The 15060-nt window shown below is 42.4% G+C and overlaps 1 protein-coding gene across 4 annotated transcripts in view; it reads left to right on the top strand.

The window, feature by feature from the left end:
• Window positions 1-15060, top strand: part of NFX1 (nuclear transcription factor, X-box binding 1) — a 76286-nt gene continuing 61226 nt past the window's right edge. For all 4 annotated transcript variants that reach the window (XR_007146254.1, XR_007146255.1, XM_047829665.1 and 1 more), the window contains exons 1-2: window positions 1-153; window positions 4700-5701. Coding sequence is in view for 2 of the 4 variants with exons in the window: in XM_047829665.1 (XP_047685621.1) it covers window positions 129-153; window positions 4700-5701 (1027 nt within the window). In the remaining 2 variants the exon portion in view is untranslated. The remainder of the gene's footprint in view (window positions 154-4699; window positions 5702-15060) is intronic.

Here is a 15060-nt window from a genome sequence, read left to right as displayed (position 1 = left end):
GCAACCTCCGTGGCTGTCCACCGCGCGCGCAGAGGCGACTAGTCTTGCGGCGCCGGAAGTCGAGGGCACGTGACCGGGTGACAGCCCTTTCTAGGTTGCAGGGCTCGCTTTAGGTGTTGCGGCACGGGATGGCGGAGGCGCCTCCTGTCTCAGGTACTGTCCCGGCCCGCGCGGGACTGGGCCCCTCTCAGGGAGCGGAAATTGGGTCAGTGACGAGTCCTAGGGGCCCGGCCATTCATATCGCGAGAGTGGCGCGTACTAGGGCTGGGGATAGTGGCTCGGAAGGGCCAAGCCACGCGCGTCGTGGGTATCGAGACCTCGCCCGTTCACCACTGGGCTGTGAAGTCCCCGCAGCTGGGTCTCCAGGGAGAGCGGGTTTGTCCCAGCGCCAAGCGAATCGATGTGGGCGTCCCGCCTTCAGCCCGGCCCTACTGGGGCAGAGGCCGCCCTGATCTCCAGAAGGCGGGCGGCGGCCCAGTCACCGCCAGTGACGATGGCGGGCTCTCCATGCGTAGCGGGTTGGCGCTTCCTGGGGCAGCGGAGCGGGCTCGACCCGGACATCAGTGGTTTCCAATCTCAGACTGCTACAGACTCGCAATGTGACTGAGTCTCCGTTTCCTCATCTATCAGTTGGGAGTGAATATGTTAATTCCTGTGAAGGCTCCCGCCCTGTACTGTACCTGTTCCGTAATTGTTAGCTCGCTTCTCCTGGAGTTAGCTCTGTGTGTAAAACACCCTCATTTGGCTGTAAATGTAACATCCATTTCCATTTCCTTCAAGGTGTACTTTAGGTCTTTGTTATCCAAACTTTACATCGCGACTCAGTGCACACGTGTAAATACAAAAGCGAACCAAAAGTTTCAGAAAGTAATGTTCTTCCTTGCTGTCTGCAGTATGCTCTATTTTCTGTTTTATTTGAAAAAATACTTGTCACACCCACTACAATGGTTTGATTTCAGGACCCACTCTTAATGAAAAACAGGACAGCAATTTGCAGCATGTGGTTTGTAGTCTTAGTTCAAGACTCACTGATTTGAGTGAGTCACTGCCACTTAACCAATGTTGGGGCACTAGGAAGAATATATATGTATTTGTGTACTGGGTGGCAGGTAAAATGTACTTGTTACTGTGGGTCTCAGTAAAAAAAAAAAAAAAAAAAGTGTTTTCCAAACCCTAGTCCTGATTTAGGTATTGAGTCATCTTGGGGGATAGGAACTTTTTTAGGCTGGTGTTTTGCCATTCTCCCACACGTTTTTTTCCCCCCAGATCCTCAACTGAATCCATTGATCTTCCCATCCTCAGGCTCACTTCTGGCCCATTTCTACACCTGTCAGTGTTTGAGGCCAGAATGGGTAGGATTTGTTGTGAGTTACAGTTTTGGCCTCCTGTATTCTGCCCCAGGTTACAACCTCCTCCCCATCTACTGTGGCAAAGTCCCCTAGTCCAAAGAACTATCCCATGTTCTTATTTTAGCATCATCTCTAGCCCACACCCCCATCTCCACTCAGCGTTTAGTTCTCTTGCCCACTTCTGTCCTCAAATAGCAGAGCAGTTCAGGGATATATTTCTGCCCATGGGCAGACTCTCCAAATGTCTGCTTTGTTTCTGGACTTCATAATCTATTGGATTTCCCTTTACTCTTCTCCACTCATCTGCTGGACACTTAACTATTCTGCTGTGTTATCTTGAATGTAGGGTACCACTTGTATCCTCTTTACCAAGTAACTTCTAGCTACTTAAAATACTAAGAAAAAAAGGGGGGAGTGTCTCAGTTCTTTGTGTCTTGGGTGCAGTTTACTGATTCATGTGCCCTTTTCCCCTTCCTCCTGTCTCTTAAGGGCCTCTCTGAGGACATTACCTACTACCTCATGTCTAATGGAACACATACTGTATATGAATAGGTGCTGCCCTATCTAGACTCTGTAGTTGCATCAACTCCTTACAGCTTAACATGGAACACCTTCCTCCCATCCTTTACCAAGCTAATCTGCACAACTTTACTGGCTTCTTTTGCCCCTCTCCCACTTTGTTTCTTCAAGAAGGAGAGGACTATACAACACCCATTTGGTCTAATCTTCCCATTCTTACCTTTATGTTTTCTCTTATGTTTGTGAAACATCTCCTTTGCCACCTTATGAATTTGTCTAATCCCCTTTTTGTTTTGTAAGGCCTTCCACCCCACCCCCAGAATTGCCTGTGTGAAAGCCATCAGGACAAATCCTGGATTGAGTGAAAGGTTACGCTATGACCTTTATGATCTCATTCAGTTCTTGAGTATGTGATTCTATGGTATCCACTACCCAAACTCTGACAGTGTAGTGTAAGAGTGTGGTCTCTAGGGCCATATAGCCAGGGGTGGAATCTTGAGTCTGCTTTGGAACATGTCTGTGGTCTTTGACAAGTAACTTTTTCAGTCTCAGTTTTCTCATCAGAAATGTAAGAATTAAATGAGTCAACAGATGCAAAGTGCTTAGAATAGTGCCTGGCGCATGTTAATTACCTAATAAATGTTAGGGTTTATTATTAAACCTGAAACCCACAGGCTCAGTACTGTACCCATTTGTGGTCAGGTCTGTGTATTTTAGATATTCGGTAGCCCTAACAGCAACAATAAAGCACTATTTTAACCACTGTATATATGTTACTAACTTGCTTTATTCTTCATAGCAACTCTTGGATGTAGGGATTATTACTGTCTCCATTCCTTATAAAAAAAATTAGGATTAAGTTACTTGCATACAGACATAAGTGATGGGCAAGTACATAAACACATGTCTTCCAGGCTTTGTTGATTCATAGTACAGTTGACCCTTGAACTATGTGGGGGTTAGGGATGGCAACCCCCCTGCACAGTGGAAAATCCACATTTAACTTATGACTCCCCGGAAACTTAACTACTATCAGGCTACTGTTGACCAGAAACCTTACCAATGACATAAACATTTGATTAACACAGATTTTACATGATATATGTATTATATACTTACATACTCTTGCAATAAAGTAAAGAAAATGTTATGAAAAAAATGAGGAAGAGAAAATACATCTACAGTACTGTACTGTAAACAATTCATGTATAAGTGGACTTACTGTAGTTCAAAACTGTGTTGTTCAAGGGTCAGCTGTATGATCTATATGCTACACATCATTCTGGCTTTTTAATTTTTTTAAATGTTTATTTTTGAGAGAGAGACAGAGTGTGAGCAGGGGAGGGGCAGAGAGAGAGGGAGACACAAAATATGAAGCAGGCTCCAGGCTCTGAGCAGTCAGCACAGAGCCCAACGCAGGGCTCTAACTCACGGACCGCGAGATCATGACCTGAGCTGATGTCGGATGCTCAACCAACTAAGCCACCCAGGCGCCCCTCATTCTGGCTTTTCTACTAACTAGTTTTGTATCTTTAGGCAAATCATTTAGTCTTTGGGCTTCAGGGACAAAGAAGCATCTTGAGGGAAAAAAATGAGTGGGTTGAAGAGGCATATGCTTAATTTTTGAGACTCAGATTCTGGACCATATCATAAAGGTTATGTATGGAAAACCTAAAATACATTCCTGGAGGGAACAGGTGGGAACTAATGTACTCATTGTGTTAAGTACTATCAATATGAAATTTTGATTAAATTTCACAATAACCCTTTGAAATAGTATTGTCATCTTTCGTCATGGGTGAGGAAATGAAGGCTAAAAGCAGTATCCCTAAGCTCATACCATCAGTTGGAGGACCAGACTTCAAACTGATTTTGTCTGACTCCAAAGCCTGTTTGCTTGATATTATACAATGCTATCTTAGAGTTTTGAAAGACCACATGGAACCTGCCGTTTGATTCTCACCCCTGAACTGTATGCTGACCTAAAATTTTTTATAAAACAAATGCAGGTATAAATCATGCCTATCGGGGTGCCTGACTGGCTCAGTTGGCTCAGCATGCAACTCTTGATCTTGGGGTTGTGAGTTCAAGCTCCACATAAAGCAGAGAACTTACATTAAAAATAATAATAATAGCAATAAAAATAATAATACTAGGGATGCCTGGGGGGCTCATTCAGTTAAGCATCTGACTTTTGATTTCAGTCATGATCTCAGTTGTGAGATCGAACCCCATATCTGTGGAATCTGCTTAAGATTCTCTCTCTCCCTCTGCCCCTCCCCTGCTTGTTCCTGCTCTCTCTCTCTTGCTCTTGCTCTTTCCCTCTCTCTCAAAAAATAATAATAATAATAATGCCTGATCACTCAGATGAGCGGTTTTACTTAGCAGTTTGTTTTTTTTTTTTTAATGTTTACATATTTTTGAGAGAGAAAGAGAACATGAGCAGGGAAGGGGCAGAGAGAGAGGGAGACACAGAATCCGAAGCAGGCTCCAGGCTCCAAGCTGTCAGCACAGAGCCCAACGTGGGGCTCAAACCCACGAACCATGAGATCATGACCTGAGCCAAAGTCAGAGGCTTAACTGACTGAGCCACCCCCGTGCCCTGTTTACTTAGCAATTCTTAGCAGTGGCTATTGGTGAAGCTACTGGACATGGAATGGTCAGTCTTCCACAAGCACCTTGAACCTATCACATTCACAGGAAAAGTAGGCCTTAATAAGGGCCTGTTTTATATAGTCCTTAGGAAAATAACTTTTAGATATGCCCTAGGGACTTGTGGGTTTCATGGGTGACAATTTCTTTACTGGCGTGTCTATTTTTTTATGTCCTAGGTACTTTTAAATTCAATACGGATGCTGCTGAGTTCATTCCTCAGGAGAGAAAAAATTCTGGTCTAAATTGTGGGAGTCAAAGGAGATTAGATTCTAATAGGATTGGTAGAAGAAATTACAGTTCACCACCTCCTTGTCACCTTTCCAGGCAAGTCTCTTATGATGACATCTCTGGTATTCATCAGCACAGTTATCTTTTGGGAAGCAAACCTAAGAGTCAACAAACTTCTTTCCAGTCCTCTACTTCTAACAAATTACTCAAGAGCCATGGCCTTCAGAATCAACCTTGGCAGAAATTGAGGAGTGAAAAGCAACATATCAAGGTCAAGAAAGTACAGAATCTCACTGACCAGTCCTCAGATGCAGCTAGCTTAGAAAATGTGGCCAGGCCAGAGAGTGGGACAAACCCCAGAGAGCACAGCCCTTCTGAGAGTGAGAAGGAAATTGTTGGTGCAGATCCCAGAGGAGCAAAACCCAAAAAAGCAGCGCAATTTGTATACAGCTATGGTAGAGGACCAAAAGTCAAGGGAAAACTCAAATGTGAGTGGGGTAACAGAATGACTACAAAATCTGAGGATGCTGGACCTGAAAATACCAAACCTGTGGGGGTTATCCACTCTGACTCTTTGGACACATCCTTTAGGAAAGGAGTATCGGATGGGTATGGGGCCAGACGCGGTGAGCAAAGAAGATACCCACAGAAAAGGCCTCCCTGGGAAGTGGAAGGGGCTAGGCCACGACCAGGTAGGAATCCACTAAAACAAGAGGGCCAACGACATACAAATGCCGGACCCAGAAACAATATGGCACCCATTCCAAAGGATAATCTTAATGAAAGGCCAGCAAAATCTGCCTGTGACGATGGGAATTTGGCAGTTGTCAACAAGTCTTCCAGAAGGATTGACCCAGAGAAATGTGCTGTAAGGAGGCAGGATCCTCAAGTAGCATCTTTCCCCCGAGGCAAACAGAACCACGTGCTAAAGAATGTGGAAACGCACACAGGTAAATCTACCTAGATAGTGGAAATGTTTTGTCTTGTTTTGTTTTGATAGATAATAAATTCATGCAATTTAGGAGCTAGAAAATATTAAAAGATATACAGTGAGGGATGCCTGGGTAGCTCAAAGTGTCTGACTCTTGATTTCGGCTCAGGTCATGATCTCAGTTTGTGAGTTTGAGCCTTGCGTTGGACTCCAAACTAACAGTGCAGAGCCTGTTTGGGATTCTCTCTCTACCCCCATCTCTCTCTCTGCCCCCGTCCCCCACGCTCTCAAAATAAACTTAAAAAAAAAAAAAGGTATGAAATGAAACATCTCTTTCTATCTTTGTTCATCATCTGCCTGCCTGGGTCTTACCACCACTTGCTCCCTTCCCCAGTAAGTAACCACTTACTTAGTTTTTCTATATTATAAGCAAATACAAATACGGAACTTTTTTCTTTTTTTTTTTTTCTTTTCTTTTTTTTTAACATTTATTTATTTTTGAGACAGAGAGCATGAACAGGGGAGGGTCAGAGAAAGAGGGAGACACAGAATCCGAAACAGTCTCCAGGCTCTGAGCTGTCAGCACAGAGCCCGACGCGGGGCTCGAACCCACGGACCGTGAGATCTTGACCTGAGCCAAAGTCGGATGCTTAACCGACTGAGCCACCCAGGCACCCCGGAACTTTTTTTCTTAATAAAGAATTTTAGTAAGGGATTTTTAAAATGCAGATGTGGGTCTTATAGTTGTTTGGTTACAAGATTTTTTTTTTTTAATATAAAAGCACAGGTAAGGGATGGTAACATCTCCACTGCCTTTCCTTATTCCAGCCTGCATCGTCTCTTGTCTGCTCATCTGCAAAATGTCCTAACCATTCTTGGCCATCTTCATTTTCTCTCTTTCAGTCCATCTCTTACACTAGCATCAGAGAATGATCTTTCTAAAATACATATTGAACTGTGTCACTCCCCTGTTTATTTCTGTTCACTTGTTTTCACCACATGCAGATTCTGGCTTCTTCCTTACCCAGCCACCCCACCTTATGCTGCATCAGCCCCCCCACCACATTGTATTCTCTGTACTCTATGTTGTTTCATCTTTCCCTGCTGTTGTATATATGGCTCTCTTCTTCTAGAATGTCTGCCATTTGATTCACTAATGAATCCTTACTCTTTTTAAATTGCTCTTTTAAAAAATACTTATTTTTTTGAGAGTGAGAGAGTGCACACATTAGGGAGGGGGGTGCAAAAGGAGGGGAAGAGAGACTCCCAAGCAGGCTTCATGCTCAGTGCAAAGCCTGACACAGTGCTTGATCCCACGACCCTGGGATCATGACCTGAGCTGAAATCAAGAGTCGGATGCTCAACTGACTAAGCCACCCAGCACTCCTCTTACTCATTTTTTAATAGCTAGTTTAGCCACATGTCCAGGAAACCTTTCTTACTTCCACAGATGGCATTAATCTTCAATAGCCCTACGATGTCTTTCCCTTAAACGTACACGTTTCCGTTATAGCAGTTAGCACTGGAAGCCATCATTGTTTATATGTCGATGCCCAACACTAATCTGTAAGCTTCCTGAAAGCAAAGATTATTTTTTATATCCCTATTGCTTAACATAGCTCTTAGAACATAATAGGTATTCCACTCTGTTGGAAGGTTCTTCTTTATTTTGAACTAAAAACTTCTTTCCAGTAAATACTTTCTATCCCCTGGTTCAGGTTCTGTCCTCTGAAGCAACACAGCAACCAGTCTCTCTCACCAGTTTCCCACCTCCTCATTGCAAATCAGCTTTTTTGCAGTATTTGAAGACACCTCTCATTTTGCCTTGAGTGTGTATGTATTTCGTACAGGCTAAACAGTTTCGTTCTTGTAGCTGTCCTTGTGGACCTTTACCATCTGGTCTCCCTCCAGTTTAATGTACGTAGCCCAGCCCAACACATGAAGTCACCACCTACCCAGGACTGTTTTTACCCTGGCTTATAGTACTTCTAGCTCTCTTTTGCTCCCCTAGGCAGTCCTTCCTCTTGGGACCTCAACTTGTGTATGAACAAAGGTAGCATTATACTAGAGTTGTCTTTGAATTCTTAAGGCTGGTTAATAGTTTCCTTTTGCTTCATAACAAATTATCACAAAAATGTAGTGGCTTGAGATAACACAAATTTATTATGTCACAGTTTCTTTGGGTCAGGAGTTTGTGTATCTGTTAGCCTAGTTCTCTACTCAGAGCCTCACAGGTCTAAAATTTGGCCAGGGAGAAACCTCATCTGAGGCATGGGGTCTTTCATGCTCACTGGTTGTTGGTAGGATTTAGTTCTTTATGGGTGTAGGGTGAGGTCCCCTATTCTTGCTGACTATTGACTGAGGGTCACTCTCAGCTGTTAGAGGTTACCTGCAATTCCCTACCACATTGCCCTCTACACAACATGGCACTTATCTTCTTCGAGGTCTATAGGAAAACATCTGCTAGAGATTCTTCAAATCTCTCTGACTTCTTTCTCTGATCCCTAGACTCTTTTTAAAGGGTTCACCTGATTATATCAGGCCCACTGAGACTCAAGGGGAGGAGATTATATAGGGCATGCACACCTGTATGCATGTGGGAATCTTAGAGGCCATCTTAGCATTTTGCCTAACAAATCTCTCTTGGCCTCACATCCCCACACATTCTTGAGAACACTTTATTCATATTTATAGAATAAATACTATGTACCGAGCACTGTTCTAGGTACTGGGAATACACTCCTAGTGAGATTTACATTCTGGTAGGGAAGGCAGGCAGAGAGCACTTAAACCAATATTTAGTATGTCAGGTTGTGGGTAAGTGCTAAAAAAGAAATATAAAGCAGTTTAAGAGGACAGAGTAAAGGGGGGCGCTAGTTTAGATATGTTGGTCTGTTTGATGAGACAAGTACACCATGTGGCTTTCTGTAAAGTGTACCCAGCAGAGGAAGAAGCAAGTTTAGATTAGGGTGTGAACAACAGAGAAGCAGGCAGCAGAGGAGGTCAGAGAAATCACAGGGGCTGGATCATGTGAGGCCCTTGGATGTGGTTCTGATTAAGAAGATCAGAAGCAGCTGGAAGGTTTTGGGAAAAGGGATGACATGATCTTCCTAGCAGCTGTGTGGAGAATTGTCTGTAAGGAAGCAAGGGGATAAGTTAGGAGTTGTTGGAGCAATTGACGTAGTTGATGATGGAGACTTGGACTAGGGTGGTAGTGTTGGTAAAGGTAAGAGTGTTAGACTTTGGATGTATTTGGAAGATAAAACTGACAGGATTTGCAGATAGACTAGATGTTTGCTCCAAGAGAATGAGAGGAGTCAAAGATGAAGCCAACACTTTTGTGTTTGAATCACATAAAAGAATAGAATTGCCAGGGCACCTGACTGGCTCATTCAGTGGAGTAAGTCACTCTTGATCTCTGAGTTGTAGGCTTTAGCCCCACCTTGGGTATAGAGATTACTTAAAAAATAAAATCTTAAAAACAAACAAACAAAAAAAAAAAACGAATAGAATTGCCATGTACTGGAGTGTGAGCCTGGGAGAGGAAAGGGTGTTGTTTGTTTTCAAAACTTTTTAGTTTGAGATAATTTTAGATTTATAGAAAAGTTGCAAAATAGTACAGAGAATACCCATATATCTTTCACAGCTTTGTCTAATGTTAATATCTTACATAACCAACTCTGGTCCTTTGTCAAAACTAGGAAATTAACACTGGTACAGTAGTATAAACTAAACTGTAGACTTTATTTGGATTTCACCATTTTTTTCCACTAACATCCTTATTTTGTTCCAGGATCCAGTCCAGGATACCACGTTGCATTTAGTCATCATGTCTCCTTAGTCTCCTTTTAGTCTTAGTCTTCTTGTTGGAAAAGTTTTCTTGGTCTTTCTTGTTGGAAAAGTTTGGATATGTTTTGTCCACTCCTCGTTCAGGAAAGATAGATAATTTGGTTAAGTAGGGAGTTAAGAATTCGAGAAGAGATCTGGACTGGAGATGTAAACTTGGGAACTTTCAGCATGGAGTCCTCTAACAGACTAAAGGAGGTCACCTAAGATGTGAGTGTAGTTAGAGAAGAAAAGTTTGAGGATGGAGCCTTCCTGTAACTCAGTGTTTAAAGGTTGGAAGGTAAGGACCCAGCAAAGGAGACAGAGAATAAGTAGCAGTTGAACTAGGAAGTGAACCATGTTTTAAATGCCAAACTAAAAATGAAATTCAAGGAGGGAGTGATCAGTTGTGCCAAATGCTACTGATGGATCCAGAAAGATGACAACTGCATATTGACTGGTGGATTTGGCACTGAGAGTTATTGTTCTTGATAAGACAGTTTTGGTGGAGTGGTGGATATAAAAACTTGATTGGAATGGAAAGAAAGGATTAAAGTCTTTATGGCTGCTTGCAAGTGGTCTTTGCTAACTCGCATTCTGTACTGAGAGAAACTAGCACTGCTTCTATTCTTCCAGGCTCTCTGTAGCCCTCATTCTGTGGTAGCAAGATCCCCTGTATCCTTAGTAAGTTTCTCCTCCGCTTCCTAATTAATCTGTGGCCTTCTGTAAGTTCACCACATATCCTTACGGCCTTTCAGTGCCTGCTGTTTTTCCTTATCCCACTTGCCTTAGTTTCTGAAAGATGAGAGGAGTGTGCTCCTCCATCAGTGTCATTTGTGAACCATTATTTTTCTACCTTTGTATCAAAATCCCTGCTCCTTTGAACTTAATGCTATATCACCTTTTGGCTACATCACCTTCCTGTCTCTTTATTGTTGTCATGTATTAGCCTCCAAATCTCCCAGCCCCAGCCCTCATTTATTAATGCCTCCAGCCTGTATCTTTCCTCTTGCCCAATGGTTCTCAAAGTGTTGCAGAGCAGCAGTCCTCAGCAACGCCAGGGAGCTTGTTAGAAAAGCATATTCCTGTGCCTCACCTCAGACTTACCAAACAGAAGTTCTAGGAATAGGGCCCAGCAATCTTATTTTTTAACAAGCCTCCTGGTAACTCTGATTGGAGAACTACTGATTTACTATAAATCCTGCTGTTTGTCTGGGTGACTATAGTGGTCATATGGATTATACCATCCTCATATTCTTTGATCTTCTCAACCACAGTGACCTTTGCCTTCATTATACTTCTACACCCGCTACTACTTTCTGACCATAACCTCCTGTCCTTCTGGTTCTCTCAGTCTCTTACACCCACTAACTGTATTGTCAGCCATCTATCCTTCTTTATTCCCTCTTTAGGCTGGGCCTTATTGTACTTTTGAAGTATTATCCTTCTGAGAAGCCATTTGGCAGAATCCCCACCCTGGATTGATGCTGCAGTCTACCTTTTCTGCTCCATCTGGATAACAGGATGCTGTTCCAGGAAATCATACAGTAGTACAGATTTGGTGCTGTGGAAGATTCTCTCACCTTCTCAGGGAAGTCTTCCTGATCATCCTGTTTAGATCTATAATATTCCCCCCACTACTAGCATTCCCCATCCCTTACTGGTTTATTTTTCTCCAAAGTACTTCCCACTGTTTGATGATGCTACTTCTTTTTCATTGTTTATCATATTCCCCTACTAGATAATAACTTCCTGAGAGCAGAAAAGTTTTGTCTGTTTTGTTCACTGTATATCCTTAGTGTTTAAACAATGCCAATGCCTGGCACATAGTAGGTTCTCAGTAAATATTTTTGTTTAGTGATTTCTCCAACTTCAGTTGACTTTCCATACTGCCTATTTTCCCCTTATATGACCTTGGTCAGCTGTCCTTCCCATTTTCATCTAAGAGTACCCCCAAATCTTTTCCAGTCTTGTTCAGATCTTCCTGCCATTCATCTACCTCAGTCTCAGTGGACCTCCTTGCCTCCTATGAGATCATCAGGCATAATTTTCTCAACTTTTTGCTCCCTTTAGGCAAACTCAGAGAAATCTGCCTATTCTTTTCTTTCATTTTGAACTCTCCTTTATTTCCTTCCATCAGTCTTTCACATCTGCTATTGCAAGTTCTCAGCCTAAAGCTCTTCTTAAGTCTGTCCTATGCTCTAAAAGAAAAACTCCCGTCATGTGGCCTCCTGGTAGTGTTTCCTTTCCTTCCATTACAGTCTAATCAAGAGTCACCACTCTGGGGCGCCTGGGTGGCTCAGTCGTTTAAGCGTCCGACTTCAGCTCAGGTCATGATCTCATGCTCCGTGAGTTGGAGCCCTGCGTCAGGCTCTGTGCTGATGGCTCAGAGCCTGGAGCCTGCTTTGGATTCTGTGTCTCCCCCTCTCTCTGCCCCTCCCCTGCTCATGCTCTGTCTCTCTCTGTCTCAGAAATAAATAAAAACATTTAAAAAATTAAAAAAAAAAAAAAGTCACCAACCCTGTTTCCTTTTCCCTGTTTTGATTCACTTCTCAGTCCTCTGCCATCATCACCACTGACTCAGAGAGCTACTGGTAGGGTCATTAATGCCTTCCTATTTGCCACAGCCAGCAGACAGATGTATTTCAGTCCTCATTATCCTGGGCTTCCGTTTGAGTTTGATGTGAAGGAGTCTTTGTTGAAGTGTTACTTTTTTGATACCACACACTTCTGGTCCTCCTTGTTCTTGGCTGTTCCTGCGTGTGTCCTTCAAGTTTCTCTTCCTCCACCTCTTTCTTAAATGTTGGCATTTCCTAGGACTTTGTCTCAGCCCTCTGTTCTTCTTACTTGATAATGTCTCATTGGGAGACGACAACTGCTCTCTCAACCACTGCCTCTGTGCTGTGCTGGCTTCTAAACTCTTACCTCCAGATCCTAAGCTCTGCCACAAGCTTCAGACTCACATAAATAAACATGGTATCTGACATACGCTTCAGACTCAGCAAGACCACCTTGAACATGTTGACCATGCTTATATTGTATGAGAGTTTTAAAAACAGCTGCCTCACATTTAATGAGGTAACTTAATAAAGTTGCTTTAGTAGGTAACTCACCTTTAGTCTGAAGATCTTTTGCTATATATTTTTTTCTTTTCATTCACTCATACAAGTTTTTAATCAGTTTTAAACTTTTGTTCTATTTTCCTTTTCTTTCTTTCTTTCTGTCTTTCTGTCTTTCTGTCTTTCTTTCTTTTGAGAGGGGTGAGTGGGGGAGAGGGGTGGAGGGAGAGGGAGAGAGAGAGAGAGAGAATATCTCAAGCAAGCTCCATGATCAGTGTGGAGCCAAGATGTGGGGCTCAATCCCACGACTCTGGGATCGTGACCTGAGCCGAGATCAAGAGTTGGACTCTCAACCAACTGAGCCACCCAGGTGCCCCTCTCATTTGTTTTATCTGTTCCTTTTTATTTTTGCAGATATATTTTAAAGTAAATTCCAGATATTATTTTACCCCTATATATTTTCACTGTGCATCTGTTTTTTAAAATGCCATATATATATGATTATTATTTTTACATAATCACAGTGTATTCTTGGATTTTTCAAATTAGTATTGTTTTAGACCTTTTTTTTTTTTAAGTTATTTATTGGTGCATCTGAAAAGTTTGTAGTCAGTTAACACTTCAATCAGGTCTCTTTGTTCTTCCAATTATTTCAATGGGAAATAATCTTTACTGATATGCTCTCAAAGTAGAAGTATAGAGTAGACACAGTTATGGCTGAGAAATTATGGGGAAGCCCTAGTGGGAGAGGGTTTAGATTGAAAAAGAGCCAGTGGTCAGACCAGGGCTGGCATCCAGCAGATAAGAGCCTTGGACCTGAAATGTAATAGTTGATCAGCACAGAGCTGTTCTAGGACACTACCATATTTTACATATGTTAAACATGTTTGTATAAAACCGAAGTATTGTTAGTGAAAGGATTATACTGTTTCTAGATCTTTCTGGAACCTTTTGCTATATATTTTTTTCTTTTCATTCACTCATACAAGTTTTTTTTTTTTCATTTATTTATTATTGAGAGACAGAGAGACACGGAGCATGAGCAGGGGAGGGGTAGAGAGAGGGCAAGACACAGAATCTGAAGTAGGCTTCAGGCTCTGAGCTGTCAGCATAGCCTGAAGCGGGGCTCGATCTCATGGAGTGTGAGATCATGACCTGAGCTGAAGTCGGTTGCTTAACCAACTGAGCCACCCAGGCGCCCCCATTCATACAAGTATTACTGAGTGCTCACTATGTCCCAGGCAGCGCTATAGGTAAAAACCTCAGCCCTTGAGGGAGTGTACATTCTATGTACAGAGTTAGGACATAAGTAAGGTGAAATAAGTAAAATATATGATCTATAAGGTTCAAGTGGTGTGGAGAAAAAATAAATAGTATGGAAAATAGATAGGGAATGTTGAGGAAGTGGGTTTCAAATTTTTAAAGTATGGCCAGAGACTGCCTCATTTTGAGTAAACATTTGAAGGCACTAAGGGACTGAGCTATGTTGATGTCTAGGGAAAAGTATTCTAGGCAGAGGGAACAACAAACTGTAAAGATCCTCAGGCAGAAATATGCCTGCCAGTCTGGGGCTAGGAAGGCAGCCATTGTGTTCTCAGAGGGAAGGAAGAATAGCCATAAGGACCCAGAAGTGATGAAGGCCGTCGTAAGGACTTTGGCTTTTACAAGCATGTGATGGAGGAACTATTGGCAAGTTCTGGGCATGAGTGGCATCATCTAATTTGCATTTTAACAGGCTCCCTCCAGCTGCTGTGTTGAGAATAGACAAGTAGAGCAAGGACAGAAATAGGGGAGACTAGTTAGGAGGCCATTTTAATAATCCCAGGTGAATGGATAGTGGTTTGGGCCATACTAATAAGGGGTTGGATTCTGGATCTATTTTGAAGGTAGAGCCAGAAGGATTTACTGTCAGATTGAACATGGGATATGAGAGAGAGAGCCTTTAGAAAGGGCTTGGTAGAGCTTTGTGGGTTACTCAAAGTTGGCAGTTGTTCCCACACCACTATATGTGTGTGCATCCTAGTGGTCAATTTCACTGTGGCTAGATTTAGAAACATCACATATAAAACAATAATTATTTATTAACAAGCCATAAACTTAATGAATAAGAGAAACAGTAAAATAAAAAGACAACCTTCAGGGTAAAAATCAAAACAATAGTCTCTCATAGGGCTTTCGTGTATGTTCCAAACTTCACTTACTTTTTTGTGTCCTTTACTTTTTTTTTTGTTTGTTTATTTATTTTGAGAGAGAGAGCACAAGCAGGGGAGGGGCAGAGAGAGGGAGAGAATCCATATTTGACCGAATATACATGCTTAACCTCTTCACCTTGCTAAATCCTTGCTGAAGTGACTAAATCAGTATAAAAAAAAAAAAATTTCTAAGTCCTAGAATCTGCAAAGCCACCCCAGAGATGTATCCTGAACTTGAACTTAATAAAGATGGTACCAGTAGAATAACTTGGATCAAAGAGTCAGACCTGGGCGCCTGGGTG

The sequence above is a fragment of the Prionailurus viverrinus genome, chromosome D4, assembly GCF_022837055.1.
Source record: "Prionailurus viverrinus isolate Anna chromosome D4, UM_Priviv_1.0, whole genome shotgun sequence".
Taxonomy (NCBI): Eukaryota; Metazoa; Chordata; class Mammalia; order Carnivora; family Felidae; genus Prionailurus; species Prionailurus viverrinus.
The sequence above is the reverse complement of the archived record's forward strand: the minus strand, read 5'-3'. Positions and strand labels throughout refer to the sequence as shown.